The following is a 17,797-nucleotide window of genomic DNA, read 5'->3' as shown; positions in this document are numbered from 1 at the left end:
GAGCTTTATTACCCGTAATTCCCAAACGCTATTACTTAATACTTATAAAAATCGCGTGAATGAGAAACACGATGAATGTGAGTTTTTACAGCTATGATACTCGGTGTTCATAATGATACTTAGCTGCTAGAATTCCGTGTAAATTTATAAAAGAATTGATAAAAAAATAGTTTCATAAGAATTGCTTCCTTGTTTCTTGCCACTATTTGATAGCTCCATTAACAAGAATTGTTAAGGTAATGACTGGGATTGAAGATTGAATTTCTTTCTGAACGTGACTACTTCACTCATTGTGCATTCTAAATAGAGACCTTTGTAATAGTTTCAAGCTTTAAAATAATTTATTAACATTTACATACATTCTCATACTTGGTAAATAATGATATAGTCTTTGCTTTTCTTAATTTTTTTTTTTTTTTTTGGAATATAGGATTGCAGAGTTTTGTTACAATTTCAGCCCCTTTATTCTAAATGTAAATATGTATGTCGCATTTATATTCTAATCTTCTCAGTACATATGTACATACACTTATTTCACGTCAGAATAGTTACAGATAGCATTTGGACTTTTTACTAGAAATTAATGTAAGCAGTACGTGTAAATAGTAGGTGTTTGTGTGTATACTACATACATACTTGTATATATATATATAAATAAAATGTGTATGTCTTTGATATGGTTTATACTGAAACTTTCCAGCCCTTAAAATTTCAGTTGGACCTCGATGCAGATGACTGTATGTATGTATGTGTATATGTGTTCATATAAGCACACATCTCGCTTCTAGACCCTTGGCATAGAGAAACTAGATTTGAAGATATTTAATTGATCTTTTTCTTGCAAGTATTTGCTATCTTTGTTGACAACTTTATTTAAATGATTATATTACCTTCGAAAAAGTGGTTAAATGTTTGGTTGAATTTTTGCAACATAAATTTATACAAATATTTATGAGGAATGCTTTGTTTTCGATACTTATATTTAAGCCAAATGCAATTTCTTTTTATTTGTATTTTATATGGCAATCGTGACGATGTAAGATTCTTTTTCTTCATTCATAACTGGTGTCGATAAATTTAACAATTTGGATGGTTTGTTGGGGGGTGGTTTAATATGTTTGGTATCTTAATTGAAGACGTTACTGTTGTCCCGGCTAAATGCCTCGGCTGATATGGGGTAGTCGATTTCGTTGGGTTGCTCAACAGGTCGTTTCAGGTGTCCGCTCAACTGTAATGAAAATGAAAAATGTAATTAGCACACGTACATACTCGCATGTAGAAAATTGTACATGCAATATTTGTTTGTAAAACCTACCAATGACTTCATAATTTTGATGAGTCGATATCTTGGAAACGTTTCAATTTCCCCTTCTGGCAATAGTCCGGTCGCTTCATTGGGCATCACTTGTAGTTGCTCGTCTGGATGTAATTCTTCTCTCTCGTTTCTGAATGCATTATTTACACGCATCTCATCTGTTAAAGAGCCCAGTGAGCGTTTACCATGTCCACCGTAACAAGCATGCCCATAAGCGTTGCAGCCCTCTGTAAGGAATACGAAAGTACATTTGTAGGTATGGGTTTGCAATTAGTTGATAGATGGTGAGAAAGTTTACAAAACTTAGCACATACATCAGTATACATAATACATATGCACATTTAGCATTTTTATTCACATTACAGCATTGAACAAGCATGTATCCCATATATATTGAAATTTCCGAGTCGTTAGAGTTTCAGTAGGAACTTAGAGATGAATTGTGAGCTTTGGAAGTTTATTTGATTAAATTTCTTATGTATGCTCCTTTCCATTACTCGAAAATTCGGAAGGCCCCTAATCGAAAAAAGGCAAAAACAACTTAGCGAAAGAGGTATTGTACGAGTGTATGTTGGCCATTCAATGGATATCAATCAAGCCCTAATTTGGAAATTAACTAATATTCAAAAATTACGGATTGTTTTAATGTAATGAGAATGGTTTCAAAATGGTGGTTTAGTGCTACTTGGGGATTGCCAGACTAGCACTTCAGCCATTTCACCTACCTATACCCTCCAGTACGCGCGGTAGCGATTATCTTTTTGTAAATACAAGGTGGCACAAAATTAATCACCCTGTCGGAAGATTTATAATTTTTGAAAACGGGGCCGTACGTAAATCATAGTTGACACTTGTGAACTAGACAGTTGCAGTATACAAACAGACGAGAGTATGGAACGCGCAAAGGTAAAAATTAAGGTTTCCATCACTCAAAATCATGATGTTTTATTTAGTAAAGAAGTTATTCAAAAACAAAATTAGTTGATTAATTTTGCACGCCGTCGTAGGCGTTTGACGGCCGGCGAAGCCGAATGGGTTGGTGCGTGACTACCTATCGGAGTTCAGAGAGAACGTGGCTCGAATCTCGGTGAAACACCAAAATGATGGACAAGTTTTTCTAATAGCGGCCGCCCCTCGGCAGGCAATGGCAAATCTCCAAGTATATTTCTGCCATGATTATAGATATTCATTATCGGAAGTATGTTTCGTCTTCGAATGATAGAAACGTAGTTGGAGGTAATGTTGCCAAATTTCACCCATGCAAGTCTAGGCATTCTTTCGTTTTGGATTTTGCGTTCCCTTTTTGTCTGCATTTCCTATTTTTCAATATAACAACTTTTTTTTATCTATTTTAAATTGATTTTTTTTTGTGATTTTTCCTCATTTTACTGGTACTGAAGTACTTAAAAGGGAAATTTTAATAATATATTTTTTATAATTTCAAAGTATTTTAATATGATTAACAATTTCAAAAATTCACATGCTCTGTCTTTACCTAGGTAAGGTGGGATAAATGGCTGCTCATGTAAGAACCCACTTAGACAAAGAATCAAATGCATCCATTGCGATACCATACAGAAGAAAAACAACCGAACAAGGGAAAAAGGAAGACGGGGATTTGGATTAGAGGAGGATAATGGCCAAACGGTGCCTCATTACAATTGCGTTAGCCGTTTCAAGCTACTGGTGTTTGATATTTAAACCTCCTATATCCGCAGATGTCTGAATATTGGCCCGGTGAGAGTAGGACAGCCGAGGAGAAGGTGCTGAGATGATTTCACTTCATCCTCCAGATAGCTTCTGCAGAAAGCACTTGAACAATACCAAGTCTCACCGGTAAGCATGCGCACAAAATTCGAGAGCTACGGCTTTGTTAGCCTTAGAGCGCTCCAGCGCCCCCGATCTAGCCGTGGCCAGAAGGATCTGATGACTTTGCTTGGGTTTGCGAACTGTCCTAGCGCTCGCTGAGTTGACGCGAAGTTTACGTAAGACTTAAATATTAAATTAACAGACTAACTGGTATATTATATTTATTGATGTGGAGAATCTGTAATTTGTTTTAAAACCATTTTCCGCGTACTTTCCTTTGTGTTAAATATTCTCCGTTCTGATAACACTGCATGGGATACTACACATTAGAAAAAATGCGTTTCTTGTGTATCAACATACAGACAAGTGATGAGTATTAAAAAAAATACGTCTAAATTGTTATAATTTACGGTGTTCGACTATTTGTACTTTAACTTTTATTATATACTGTAACCTACCCATCTCTATGCGTGCATGTATGCTATGTATGTAAATAGCATGCACGACTGTCGTTGCTTCTACGACATTTATACGTTCCAAGTTCAAATAATCTAAATACATTGACTTCCGAGCAAAATGGTTTCAATGGGAATATGAAAATGTGCTACTAAAAGGATTTACATATGTACATCCATATGCAGCTATGACCTAAAGATATAATATAAGATTGGCTGGAGCTGTGGGGGTGTATTAATCGAAAACTAGCTCATGCATCAGTAGTTATTTGTTTTAATCCATTTACTTCACCATTTCATGTAGGCAATCATATCTACAAAAATGTTGTTGCCGGTCCATTTTTTTAAGAAATTTGTTGAAACCTCTTGCGTTGCTGAGTCGTCGCTGTCTCTGCATATTGTTTTGAATCCTTATCACGAGTTCGTACTTTATAATTGAGGTGAGGGTGACTCTAGTGCTTTGATGATTTCGTTTTGTTTGCGCATACATACATATATACATATACACCTAAGTAATTATATGTTTACGTTCACTTGATCTATGAATGCTAAAAAGGAAATAAACAATACTTGTTAGAATAAAAAAAAAGCGTTTACTCTTATCTCCCTAATGCCGCGCTGCCCAGCAAAGGCCACATTAAATAGACCGAAAAGAAATATTTTTATTTTGGATTTATTTTTACATTTTTATTTTTGAAACAAACATTTTATATAACGAAACTTAATTGAATTGTATGAAGTGATCGGTAATAGTTTGAAAAAAAAGCCTAGTAATAATAATGAAAGTAAGAAAAAAAATGTAAATTTATTAAAAAAAGAGCGTTTAGAATGTTTATATGTATAAGAATTCGAAAATACTTAAGAGATGCAAATTTTTCGAGATTGAGTGAGCGTAAATAGAACAATAGAGTTTTACATGCAGTCATATACGAATATACCTACACTCAACACATATGTATGCATGTATGTTCGAAGGTACAAGGAAATAAATAACAACGAGTATATGGCATGCAAGCGTTAAAACATAGGAAATTGTTACAATCCATAGGCGTAGTTTAAACGATATGTAAATAGTAAGAATGTATACCATTTAGCCATAAAATGAGCTATCGACATTTCCAGCGGAAAACAATACCCGTCAAAATGATGCCGGTAAACAAATAGAATGCAACTTGCAATGCCGGTATTCTAGGTGCCAACGATTTCCCTTGCAGTAAATGTTGGCTTTGTGACATTGCCTACTAAATACAATGTGAACGCACCAGGAAAATTGCATTCAGTTTTATTGCATCTCGCAATTTCACCAACATACGAGGGCTGTCTTTTGTATTTTGACATCGAGACACTTTAGGCTTGGCAGGTAAATCCTACATTTGTTATTAAAGTTAGAGAGAGAGTGAAGCGGTACTAAAAATGTTTTTGGAGACGCTGATGGCTCCGAAAGGGCAACCGGATTGCGATAATTAATCTACCAGTTTAAACACTCAGAGTAACTACAATTTTCCTAATGTCTGCTTAATATTACCTTTGAAACTCATAAGCCTGAGGTTGGTTAACCGTATAATGGCTTGAAATGATAATTTCTTTTTCCTCAAGTAGTTTGCTGTTACTATAGGCGTCTTCGATTCGCCAAGCGTTAGATAGCGGCAAATAGATGAGGTAACTAGTATAATAAAAAAAATATTGGGAGCACGGGAAAAGATCTGCCAAAAATTATATTTATTTTAGTATTAGTAAGATCGCGTTCATACAGGAAAACATTTGTTGCTTCTACTCATTACTTGGAATGCTCTTGCTCTCTAACATCCTTTGTGTTTCCTTTCTTGTCAATTGCAAGCAACGGAATTGCTGTCCTTAACGCGGCAGGCAACACTAAAAGGAAATTTAAAAAGTTTAAGCGACAAAAATTGGGTTGTATGAACGCGGCCTAATGAAAATATGAGAGACAGATGACAAGGCAGAAGTTGCCAGAAAATACGAGTTTCCACATCTAGAAATTGTTTATAGCCTTTAAAATATATCGCGTTCTACAAGTTGGCTTTTCTTGTGGGTACAATGAATCCTATTGGAATCGGGGTTAAAAATATTTTTGAGGGAAGAAAAACATCAAAAGTGAAGGGTACTTCAAATGCAGCTGAAAACGTTGAGAAATGCTTTTAACCTTTGGAAGTGGATGACAATTTTGAAGCTGACAATAAATAAGCTTTAAATTACAGATTTCTTTAAAATTTTTTATTGAAAAAATTAGCGTTTATTCATTTGTTTGTCAAAAAAAATTTCTTAATATAATACTAAATTTTAATAATTGACCGCATTTGTAAAATAGGTAGAATAAAAGTGGTTACTCCTTTTGAATTTTATATTGAATCTTTTCTGTGACAACGAAAACACGTAACCAAAGTTTATTAAAAAAAATGTCCAGATACTGGAATTTTCACTTGAGTAACCTTAACAGCCGCCAAAACCGAATGGATTGGTGCGTGACTACCATTCGGAAGAGTATAGGTTCGAATCTGCGAGCATGAAACACCAATTGGTAGAAAAAGTTTTTCTAGTAGCGATCACCCCTCGGCAGGCAATGGCAACCCTCCTCATAAAAAACCATTAGTCGTCGTTTGGAGTAGGCTCAAAACTGTAGGTCCCTCCATTTGTGGAACAACATCAAGAGCTTGGCCAAAAACTCATTAAAGGTATATATAAGCGCCAACTATATAAGTATGTATGTACATATATATATAGCCATTAAAACTCAGTGATACCTTTTTTGTAGAATCTACGAAAATTGTGCTACGATGGATTCAGGGGTAAAGCTGAAAACGATTAAAAGTAAACTTTTGAAACTTTCTTGCTGGTATTTAATTTTACTATATAGCAAATACAATCGATAAAAACAAGCTTGGCATTTTGATTGGCAGTTGAGAAAATAACAATCGGTTGTTTGACAATTGGTTTATGTTTAAGTTTAAGTTTAAAATATCAAAAAGTGAAGGAAAAAAGTAAGTCAGCTATTTTTACAGTCATAAATTCGATATTTGTAGAATATTTTATTGTGACTATTATTTTATAATCCAAGATTATCGAGAAAGCAAATTTTAGAGAATAATACCGATTCGTTAGCATGTGATACAACAGATCTGGCAAAAGGGCATCAATAATTTTTATGAAGTAAGATTAAAAGCTTTCGCTCACCGTGGGTACAGAGAATTTAATCGAGATTGTAATTTATCATGTCCAGATAATGCGAAGGTCATCCAAAATCAATTGTCAAGCTAACAAAATATTCAAGCTGTAAATTATCAAACATTGAAAAACAAAAATGGTGGAGGCGAAAAACATAAACATTTTGTAAAATAACAAAGAGAGCTTTTAATTTTTGATAGTTTAGAAAAAAAAAATTGTGGAAAATATCACAATTCAATTTCAGTTCAATTATCTCCCTCTCTAGACTTGGGAAGTTGAAAACTCATTATCCCCGACACATCCTCGAATCCCCTTATTCTTTACTTTCGGCATTTTCTTGCTGAAAAAACAGCATCGATTTTTATTTTTCACTCTTATTTATATATAAATTCCTATACATTTTTTTTCAATTCAAGCCGTATGTCAATCATATTTGACTCTTGTGAATTAGACAGCTACAGTATACAAAACAGACAAGCAATGGAGCGTGTAAATGTCAAAATAAAGATTTCCTTCACTTAAAAGGGCCTGCAATAATAGGTTGCTCTTAAATCCAAACAAATTACAGTGAATCAATATTTATAAAAAGACGTTTAAACTTGACGACTTTAATGAAGTGAAACTTAACAATTCTGTTATAAAATTTGTGGATACTGCATAGAACCAAGGAATAACTTTTAATCAGAGGATCCAGTTCAGAGATATAATGGTCACCGCAAAACGTATTTTTTGAGAGGAGGACCCGGAGATCAGCTGTAGCTCCTTTCCAAATAAATATTTTTACTAATATATATATATATATATATTGTATAATTGGTGCGTACACCCTTTTTGGGTGTTTGGCCGAGCTTCTCCTCCTATTTTAGGTGTGCGTCTTGATGTTGTTCCACAAATGGAGCAACCTACTCTGAACGGCAAATATTTTTATGAGGAGATTTTTCATGGCAGAAATACACTCGGAGGTTTGCCATTGCCTGCCGAGGGACGACCGCTATTCGAAAAAACTTTTTCAACATTTTGTTCTTTCTCCGAGATTCGAACCTACGTTCTCTTTGTGAATTCCGAATGGTAGTCACGCACCAACCCATTCGGCTACGGCGGCCGCTTACTAATACTAAGTCCTAAAATACAGTTGAAAGATAACATAATATGTGTAAGATTTTTAAAATGAAAATTTCGCTTTTTTTCGGCCTTCTAACTGTATAAAAGAGAGAGTTTCGAATCGATGCCATACTGGTATCAAACAATCTGGTAACATTTTTAGTTTCTGATATAAATTTGTTGTCGGCTTATGCAATCCATTAATTAGATTTTTCACGTTAGATCTAGTCGGGAAAAAATTTTTCTAGTATAAACCAAAATATATAATATATTTGCATGCAATTAGACTTAGGTAACTATACGACCCATTGAGCGACTTTTTAGCGATACTTTGTCCTTAATTCGTTGAGGAGTGCTGGTTGCCCTTTTTGGGTGTTTGGCGAGCTCCTCCTCCTATTTGTGGTGTGCGTCTTTTCCTTACAGAAATTCACTCGGAGGTGTGCCATTGCCTGCCGAGGGGCGACCGCTATTAGAAAAAACGTTTTCTTCATTTTGTTCTTTCTCCGATATTCGAACCTACGTTCTCTTTAAATTCCGGATGGTAGTCACGCACCAACCCATTCGGCTACGGCGGCCGATTATGTACATATGTACTGTTTTTATAAATTATATATTTTTAATAAAATATTTTTTAAAACAAAAAAACATTTTCGATAGTAAATCTTTGTTTTCCTTTTCTAGTTATTCCCACAACATAAATAGCATACCTCGTAAACATACATTTCTACATCCCTACACATGAATATGCGCTATTCACAGTTTCTAAGCTCTCATTTCAAGTGTCTCATATAGCAAAAACAAAGAAAAAAAAAAACGAACTAAACGCTTTTGCTTCCTATTTAAACTGTCGAATGAATTTCCAGAGATAAGCAAATATTATTTTGCTCAGTTCAAAAATTGTTTGCAACATTTTATGCACTGACTAAATTGTTTTGCATTATTGTTTTCCTTATAAACTATGTACATACATTTATATGTACATATAGATACTTACTTTTTATAGTTTTGTTTTGTTTCAACATTCTTGCTCTACATACTTAATTCCATATACATTTATGGTAACTTTCATTCAATGCAGCCCAGCACATGATTAGCTGCTGGTGAAGCTGCGCTGTTTCAATTCTCCACATTTTATGCTCACACAAACAACGTGACACACAAGCAAAAAGCTACTGCTGGATTATCACTTAAATTGCAATCTTGCAGGCAATGAACGACACTTGAAGGCGGATGGCATCCAAATTGTGAATAAATTTTGAGTATTTATTTATTAATTTGCCTAATTATGATACAATACTCTTTGTTGGGGCAAATAATATATAATTTTATTTATTAAGGTAAGAGTTTTAAATAGGACACCATGAAGTCGGTGCGAAGGCATCAAATTTATTAAATTCACAGCCCAGGTGCTTAAGTTGCCTCTTTGTCGCTTTTGGCTCTGGGACTGTGGGGGTTGTGGTGAGCAGTGGTTATGTGAAAAGAAAGGATAGTGGCTTCAAACTCACTGTAGTAGCAATTAAGTAGAGAGTAGATGCGTATGTTTGGTTGTGTAGCTGTAAATAGTTATTAGGCTCGTATTGTTTACTTACTCTTTGCTTGGCCTTGTTGGGCTGCCAAAACCACCGCACAGATCATCACCAACAGGAAAGATACTGAAGAATTCATTTTCTCTAAAATTAAATAAGGGAAATAGTAAATTAGTTCATTATTTTCCATTTGGTTTTTGTATTATTTAGCATTTTTGATTTTGAGTGATATTTTTACTCCCCTTAATAGGACTGCACTTGCATGTAGGTATGTGTCCATAATTTGAAAGCGGCCTAAGTCATATACATATATCTTGTTTCGCTATAATTAAGGGTTTGCATTTGGGTAAATTAAAAAATATAATAGTGAGCATAACTGCGTGAATGGTATTCTTTTTATTAAAATTTTGCAGCAAAAAAAAAACAAATTTTGAAGGAGGTTGAATTAGTTTTAAAGGTTTTTTTCGAAGATTTGGGGCTTTATTGTGAAAAAACGGTACAAAATATTTTATTCGAAGTATTGGCCATCGCTAGCTACAACTTTCGCCCATCTTTCGGACAATTTCCGGATGCCGTTTCTCCAAAATTCTGGCCGCTGCTTGGCTATCCATGACTCAACCCATATTTTGGTAGCCTCGTACGAGGAGAACCGCTGGTCCGCCAAATCGAGACTCATATGCCGGAACAAATGATAATCGGAGGGAGCTATGTCTGGACTATACGGCGGGTGGGGTAACACTTCCCAGCCAAGCGTTCCAAGGTATTTTTTGACAGGTTGAGCAACATGCGGCCGAGCGTTGTCATGTTGCAAAATAACCTTGTCGTGCCTTTTTACCGTTTCCGGCCGTTTTTCTTTCAATGCCCGGCTTAAACGCATCAATTGCAGTCGGTAACGATCCCCCGTGATTGTTTCGCCCGGTTGGAGCAGCTCAAAATATACGACGCCGACCTGATCCCACCAAATACAGAGCATGATTTTCTTGTCGTGAATATTCTGCTTGGCCGTCGACGTTGATGCGTGGCCGGGCAAACCCCATGATTTTTTGCGTTTTGGGTTATCGTAGTGGATCCATTTTTCGTCGCCAGTCACCACCCGATGCAAAAAACCCTTCCGATTTTGTCGCTCGATCAGCAATTCGCACGTAAAAAGTCGCCGTTCGACGTCGCGCAGCTTCAACTCGTACGGGACCCAATGTCCTTGCTTTTGGATCATTCCCATCGCTTTTAGACGCTTGCAAACGGTTGATTTATCAACGCCCAATGATTCAGCAAGCTCTTCTTGGGTTTGGCACGAGTCCTCGTTTACCAATTCCCCCAATTCCGCGTCCTCGAACTTTTTGGGCTGGCCAAGACGCTCCTTGCCTTCGGTGTGAAAATCACCACTTTTGAATCGTCGAAACCAGTACTCACATGTTGAAATCGACGGGGTATGGTCTGGGTAGGCCTCCTGCAGCAATTCACGGGCTTGGGCTGTATTTTTTTTCAAATTGAAGCAGAAAAGCAAAGCTTCCCGCAAATTGCGTTTCGACGGCACGAAAGTTGACATACTCGGAGCACGAAAACACTGCGTTGTTTATACTTCAGCGAAATGACAGATACTGATAAACAAAGCCTAGGGATGAGGCTTTGTCATGAATATATATTCAGTATTGCCAACGCGATAAAGTGATAAATAGCGCCATCTGTGTGTCACCTTTAAAACTAATTCAACCTCCCATATTAAAAATCAATGAGGTTTTCTAGCTGCTTAAAACTTGTCGTTATTTTACTAAACATTTCTGAGCCATACCCAAGAACTGTCTAAAAATTTAATTAAAAAGTACAAAATTTAGATAAATATTTGTTGAACAACAAATAACTGAACAACAAACTGCAGTTCATATATGAATGACATCAAATCGGTATATTTATTATGTGTCCTCAGGGTGTGCTGCGCATTCCGCACAGTATCGGAGGATGCTGTGTTGGTCCTCGCGGGTATGCTAGCGGTTAAGCTGACTGCACTCAAGTTCGCCGAAATAAAAAAACTGACTAATCGACTGACTAACCGAAAAACTGAACGGGAGCAAAGCAATCGTACGTGGCAGGAGGATTGGAGGAACTCCATGAATGGACGAAGGACGTATCGATTGATTCCGAATAAGACCAAATGGATAAATCGAAAACATGGACAGATAGATTTCTACCTGACCCAAATACTTAGTAGACATAGATGCTTTAAATCTTATCTGCATAGATTTAAGCATAAAGACAACCCGTACTGCACCTTTTGTGACGGCCTAGTTGAAGATGCAGAGCATGTCTTCTTTGCAAATATATATATATATGTATATGCACAATTGGCACTTACACCCTATTTGGGTGTTTGGCCGAGTTCCTCCTCCTAATCGTAAGGTGCGTGTTGATGTTGCTCAAATGGAGGGACCTACAGTTTAAAGCTGACTTCGAACGGTTGATATTCTTTTTATGAGGAGCTCTTCATGGCAGAAATACACTCGGAGATTTGCCGTTCCCTGCCGAGGGACGACCGCTATTAGAAAAAACTTTTTCTTAATTTTGGTGTTTCACGGAGATTCGAACCTACGGTAGTCACGCACCAACCCAATCGGCTACGGCGAGTATACATATAGAGAACGTTTCTTTATTTATTTTTCTAGAAAGGGCATACATCGATTCGAAGTCAATCTGAAGGCAAGATTTGATACTGATTTGATGAGGGTTAGATGCTTTGTTTTTACATGACATTTGCATGCTAAAAAAAGTATTGGGCGACGAATTGAGAGCACGGTTCTACCTTACTATGCTTTTATCATGAATATAAAGTTATAAGCTCTTTACATACATAAATCGTACATATGTATATCTTTAAAGCTGACACTGCCTACTGTTTAAATATAATGGAAACAAATGAGTCCAAAATTTTTGCTTAATGAAGTTCACCCTAATACGTCTAAAAGACTGTAACAGTTTTGCCATGCTTAACAGGTAGCAGCTTTAATCGTTGCCTGTGTTTTGAGATTAATTCATTTATAAATACGAATGTACACATAATAATAAAAATAGCCCAAATTACACAAAATTCGACAAAGTTAGCAAACACTTCTTAAGCTGTAAGACGTGAGTTGAATGTTGGAGCTCCATTTCATACATATGCATATGCAAGTACACATAAACATACATATCTTCTCATTACGCGGAGGATGTTGGACATAGCTTTAACTTTTATTAAGAATTCATAAACGAATCTAGTGCAGCCAAATGCCTAATCGAGATATATTATTTACAGTTATTACTTATTTAAAGCGTTTTCTATGCAGTTATAACAGTAATACTAATAACAAGTAAGGAAGTGTTAAAATTGGCACGGACGGAACTTTATGTATCCGAAAATTTAATTTCAGCCGACTGTTAAGCTAAATTAACTCATAGACACTAAGAGTTATAGCTTCTAACATCAAACGGACGGAAACTTAAGCTTAACATATAAAAAGTGCGCAATCTCGAAAATATTTGGATCGAATTTAAATGGCGTGGGGATCAATATGTGTATCATGTTTAGTAAGCTTTATTGGTATAAATGCACTTCTAAAAGTGGGCGTGGCACTGACTATTTTTCAAAATTTTTCTTTCATTGTATTTCTGTAGTGCACCGAGTGCACAGACGGACGAACGGACATACAGACCGAAAGACATGGATACATCGATTCCACTGATCATTTTGAGCATTTTCGTTTGTATATAATTACCCTATCGGGAAATTTATTTATTTCACAAATGACATTGTACGTCAGTCATATGTAATACAGCGGCAGCCAGACAGCTGCAAACAGATAAGCAATGAAGCGCGTTAAGTTTGTAATAAAGATAATTTTTTTATTTAGAAACGATGGGATCAATAGTTTTGCGCCATCTTGTATGTCTATATATTGGGTATGGGAATAAGTTTCCGTTCTTTCTTAGCCAAAGTTACGAATTATTTAAACAATTGAATAATACATGACATTATGTGAAGTATGTGCCATGGGAAGCTACATCTTTACTCCATATTTCAGGCAGCTTACCGATTCCTCTGACGAAAAATTCGAGTTCTTTTGACTTAATCCATTCATTGAGCAAGTTTGCGATGCTCTCGTAAGGAGTGAACCACTCTCCAATAAGGGCTGACTACACTGATTGGAGCAGATGGTAATCCGCAAGGTGCAATGTGTGGGGACAATTCAGTCCCTCTAAATATTTCAGGACCGATTCAGCAAAGTGTGGCCTGGCGTCGTCATGCAGCAAAATCACTTTGTCATGCCTACCGTCCCATTCCGACCACTTTTCTTTGAGGGCTCGATTCAAACGCATTAGCTGTAACGGTAACGATCGCCAGTGATGGTTTCAGATGGTTTAAGGAATTCATAATAGATGACAGCATGAATATTTTTTTCGCTGTCGATGAACCTGGTTTACCTGGCAGACTCCAACATTTTCGACGCTTAGAGTTATCATAATAGATAAATTTTTCATCCCCAGTGACGATGCGTTGCAGAAAACCTTTTATTTTCTGCCGTTCAAGAAGCATCTCATACGTCACCAAACGTATCTCGATATCCCTCTCCTTCAATTGATGTGGCACCCAGTTATCTGGGTGCACCCATACACATAGTGCAACAAATAAATACTCAGTGGCTTCGCTATCTAAGTCATACCGTGCAAATGAATACAGGTGGAGAAGAACTTGACTGCACTAGCTAAACTCAGCCAAAATCGCCTAAGTGGTTAACGCGCCAAGCAAGAAGAAAAAAGAAAAAGAGCTAGGTTCCAGCTCAGTCGAACCTAAAAAATAGGTATATGTTTTGAAGGAAATATAAGTTAAGAAAAATCATTAATTAACTTACAATACTTTCTACATTAAACAACTTGAAGCCGCCACCATGCTGCGGATAGAGAAGTATTCAAGCTTTTCCCACTTCACCAACTCGAATATTACAAAGTTACACCCATTTCTTTAACTATAATCCTGTATTCTATCGTTCTTGTTATGTCGAGTATCCGAGCCAGTTAGGCGGAAAGTGGATAATCAGGCGATGAACATGATAATGGCTCAAGACGCATCAAAGCGCAAATTCCATTTAGTAGAATAATTAAATGAATAAATAAGAGACATTTTTATTTACTTCCACATAAAATACTTTCGGTATAAGTTTCTACTGAAAATTGAATATTAACATACGAGTATGTCTGTACTACTTCTTACTACTACTTCCTTGGGCTAGCCACAAGCAATTGCTATGCCTTCTATAATTCTCTACATATTTGATTAGTGTGAAGAAAGGGACGCTCATCTATTTTGCGTGTGCTTAACATATATGTGTACGAACGAGTATAATAATTAAAATAGTAAAAATTGAATTATACTTCCTCAGTTTAAATTTAACTTTCTTTAATTTATCGGTATTTAATTTACAGAAATTCGTTTCGATATTTATGAAAATTTAATTCAAAATATAAAGGTTAATTTAGTGTCACACAAGTAGTTATAGAAATATTTAGATGTAAGAGTGCGCATGTACAGCGTCTTTCGAGATTAAGTTTATTTTTAAAATTCACATATTTTAAATGGATTCTTTTGATGAAATTTTAGGGTCTCTATTTAGGCAATTTCGCGCCGAATGCTATCTTCCCAAGTTTTAATAGTTTCTTGTTAATGATTTCTATTTTTTTTTACGAACTCTATGACCTCACATAAAATAGTAAAAAAACGTTAGATCTGACTATATTGGCGGTTAAAATGCTGCGAAACATGGTAAAAATAATCTTCCTCGGAATTTCCCTTGCAATAAATGAATTGTTTCGTGCGCTTTGCGGCATATAACATCGTCATATTTGGAATTACAAAGCGACGCAAAATTAGTCACTCGTCGGAAGATTTATATTTTTTGCAAATGGCGTCGTACGTTAATTATATGTATTTGACACTTGTGAACTGGAAGCTACAGTATACAAGCAGTGGATCGCTTCAAGGCTCAAATAAAGATTTCCATTGCTCTAAATATTTTTTTTATTTAATAAAAATTTTATTAATTAATTACCATCTACCTTGTATATACAAAAAAAAAAATTTTTAATTGCAACATCAGCAAAAGGCCAAAAAATTTGACATCGCAATGTTAGCGGTAAACGCAAATTTTAATGTTTTTCAATACTTTCCCTGATGGCAACAATATATTCAATTGCACGTGCACTAGAATTCTTATGCCAAACTAATATTTTGAAGTGAAACTTCTTAGGTGTCGATTTTCGTTCCGCGAGAGAGAAAAAAGTTATAACGTAGAGAGAGAGAGCAATACCTTATATACATATATCTTAGATACACTTTATGCTATTTTTCCTTGTGGTTAAAAATTTTTTAGTGAGAAATAACACTGCCTACTTTTTGGCGCTTGTTTGTGCAAACTTGTAGGAAATATATTTTTGGTACCTACTTTTTTGCGTTATATTTCTTTGATGCCTACTGTTTGGGGCGTTTTTTGGTCCCAATTTTTTGGCGTTTTTTTGGTGCCTACTTTTTGGAGCTTATTTCCATTTCCTGGATAGTGCTTTATTTAGATATTTATTCTTTCTCTCTCTCATTCTCTCTCGGGTCTCTCCCTTTTTCTTTGTCTGCCTTGAAAGTTTCACTTCTGCTATGTGCAACCGCCACACGCACTTTTTTTCTCTCTGAAACAAGTTTCTATGTTAAAATTTGTTTGTTTCATGAATAGAATAGCGCAGGTTCTTGATTGTTCAAAGGAATTGCTTAACATAAGTGCAAAATTAGGCAGACAATTTATTAATGAGTTGGAAGGTAAGTACTGTGAAAATCAGAGATCTTCTGAAATTTGAAAAAAATTCACTCTGGCTTAAGAGAGCTACATACGTGGCATTAAAATGAACTATAAACTGAGCTGGAAGGTCAGTACTGTGAAAATCAGGAATCTTCTGAAATTTGGAAAAAAAATTCACTCTGGCTTAAGAGAGCTAAATACGTGGTATTAAATGAACTATGAACGTGAGTGGTCCCATAGTGGACTACCGCTATAACTTTACTTAGCCTAAAAAAATATGCATCCAATTTTATGATGATGGAAATCTAGTTTAGGTTTAATAGGTTTAGTTTAGGTTTGAATAGTTCTCACATAGACCACAAGGGTTTGCAGTGGTACCAGGGTTGTTGGAGTCGTGTTAAACATGGCTCGTGTTACATGTCTTGGCGAGTTTTAATAAACAGTTTCAACTTATGCCAGCAATATCCTTCAGAGGTGCACCATCCTTCATTATACTTCAGAAAGTATAATGATCCAAGGTAGTTGCTTAGAGCAGGACAGTTAAAAAGGAAATGTTCTAACGTACCCCCTTCTTCTTTCCGTAGGTTACACGCGTCGATCTGGACCAATCTGGACAAGCTGCGTGGTATGGAGTGAGACAATGTCATGTCCTTCCTTGGGAGTGATAAAATAAAGTTAGTTGCTTTCGTGTCGCAATATCAGAGCATTATTTTCGCAATCCTAAGGGAGTTTGAGTCTTCCCATATAGACTGTGCTTCCAGAGTTAGCTCCTTGTCTAGTTTCGTCTTCGAAACTGAGAGTGAGGGATATATGTTCGACGTACTCATCCTAGGCAAACGGGTGCTTGCTTTGGCAAGTGCATCTACTCTCTTATTTACCTCTAGTCCTGGTACCCAGTAAATTGTGACATGTGTATTCTCGTAGAGCTCGCCCATTTTGGATTTTCAGTGTTGCACGCATTACGAGCTACTCATTATATCCATTATTGCTTTAATAGAAGCTTGACTATCGATTAAAATGTTTGCGCGAATGTTGTAAGGAGTAAATTCATAAGCTAATTCGGCTGCTTTGTTTACAGCATACATCTCAGCGTGAAATATGCTACAGTGCTTAGGAAGCCTGAAATACTTTTGGAGATCAACCTGCGGGCAGAAGATACGCACTCCCTTACTTGTTTATTTATATACTGCAGATGTCTAGTTCAAAAGTGTCAATGTGATTCATTTTGAGCCACCTTGTATAGGGGTTTTCAATAACAGGTGTTAGGTGTTAAACAGGAATTGGATGATATTGATCTGGACAACGTTTATTTTCAACAAGACGGCACTACGTGCCACACAACCAACGAAACCATTGATCTTTTACGGAAAAGTTTCCGGACCGTGTTATCTCTCGAAGAGGTGATCACAATTGGTCACCGAGGTCTTGTGATTTAACACCTTGTGACTTTTTTCTTTGAGACCATGCGAAAGAGAAGATTCAAGACCTCAAAGATGGAATTCGTGAGGCTATCGAGGACATAGGGCCGCCACTTTGCAACCCGGTTATGGAAAATTTCATGAAAAGGACATTGTCTGTAAGCGTGGTCGTGGTGGTCATTAG

The 17,797-nt window shown here is 36.2% G+C and overlaps 1 protein-coding gene across 2 annotated transcripts in view; it reads right to left on the bottom strand.

The window, feature by feature from the left end:
- Nucleotides 1-319: 319 nt before the first annotated feature.
- LOC128854917 (neuropeptide CCHamide-2) overlaps nucleotides 320-17,797 on the bottom strand; it is a 40,633-nt gene continuing 23,155 nt past the window's right edge. For both annotated transcript variants that reach the window (XM_054089377.1, XM_054089376.1), the window contains exons 2-4: nucleotides 9,450-9,530; nucleotides 1,316-1,542; nucleotides 320-1,228 (exon numbers count right to left, since the gene is read on the bottom strand). In XM_054089377.1, the coding sequence (XP_053945352.1) occupies nucleotides 1,127-1,228; nucleotides 1,316-1,542; nucleotides 9,450-9,525 (405 nt within the window). In that variant the 5' untranslated portion in view covers nucleotides 9,526-9,530 and the 3' untranslated portion in view covers nucleotides 320-1,126. The remainder of the gene's footprint in view (nucleotides 1,229-1,315; nucleotides 1,543-9,449; nucleotides 9,531-17,797) is intronic.

Source organism: Anastrepha ludens, chromosome 2 (genome assembly GCF_028408465.1).
Source record: "Anastrepha ludens isolate Willacy chromosome 2, idAnaLude1.1, whole genome shotgun sequence".
Taxonomy (NCBI): domain Eukaryota; kingdom Metazoa; phylum Arthropoda; class Insecta; order Diptera; family Tephritidae; genus Anastrepha; species Anastrepha ludens.
Note: the sequence above shows the minus strand (reverse complement) of the source record. Positions and strands in the feature narration are given on the sequence as shown.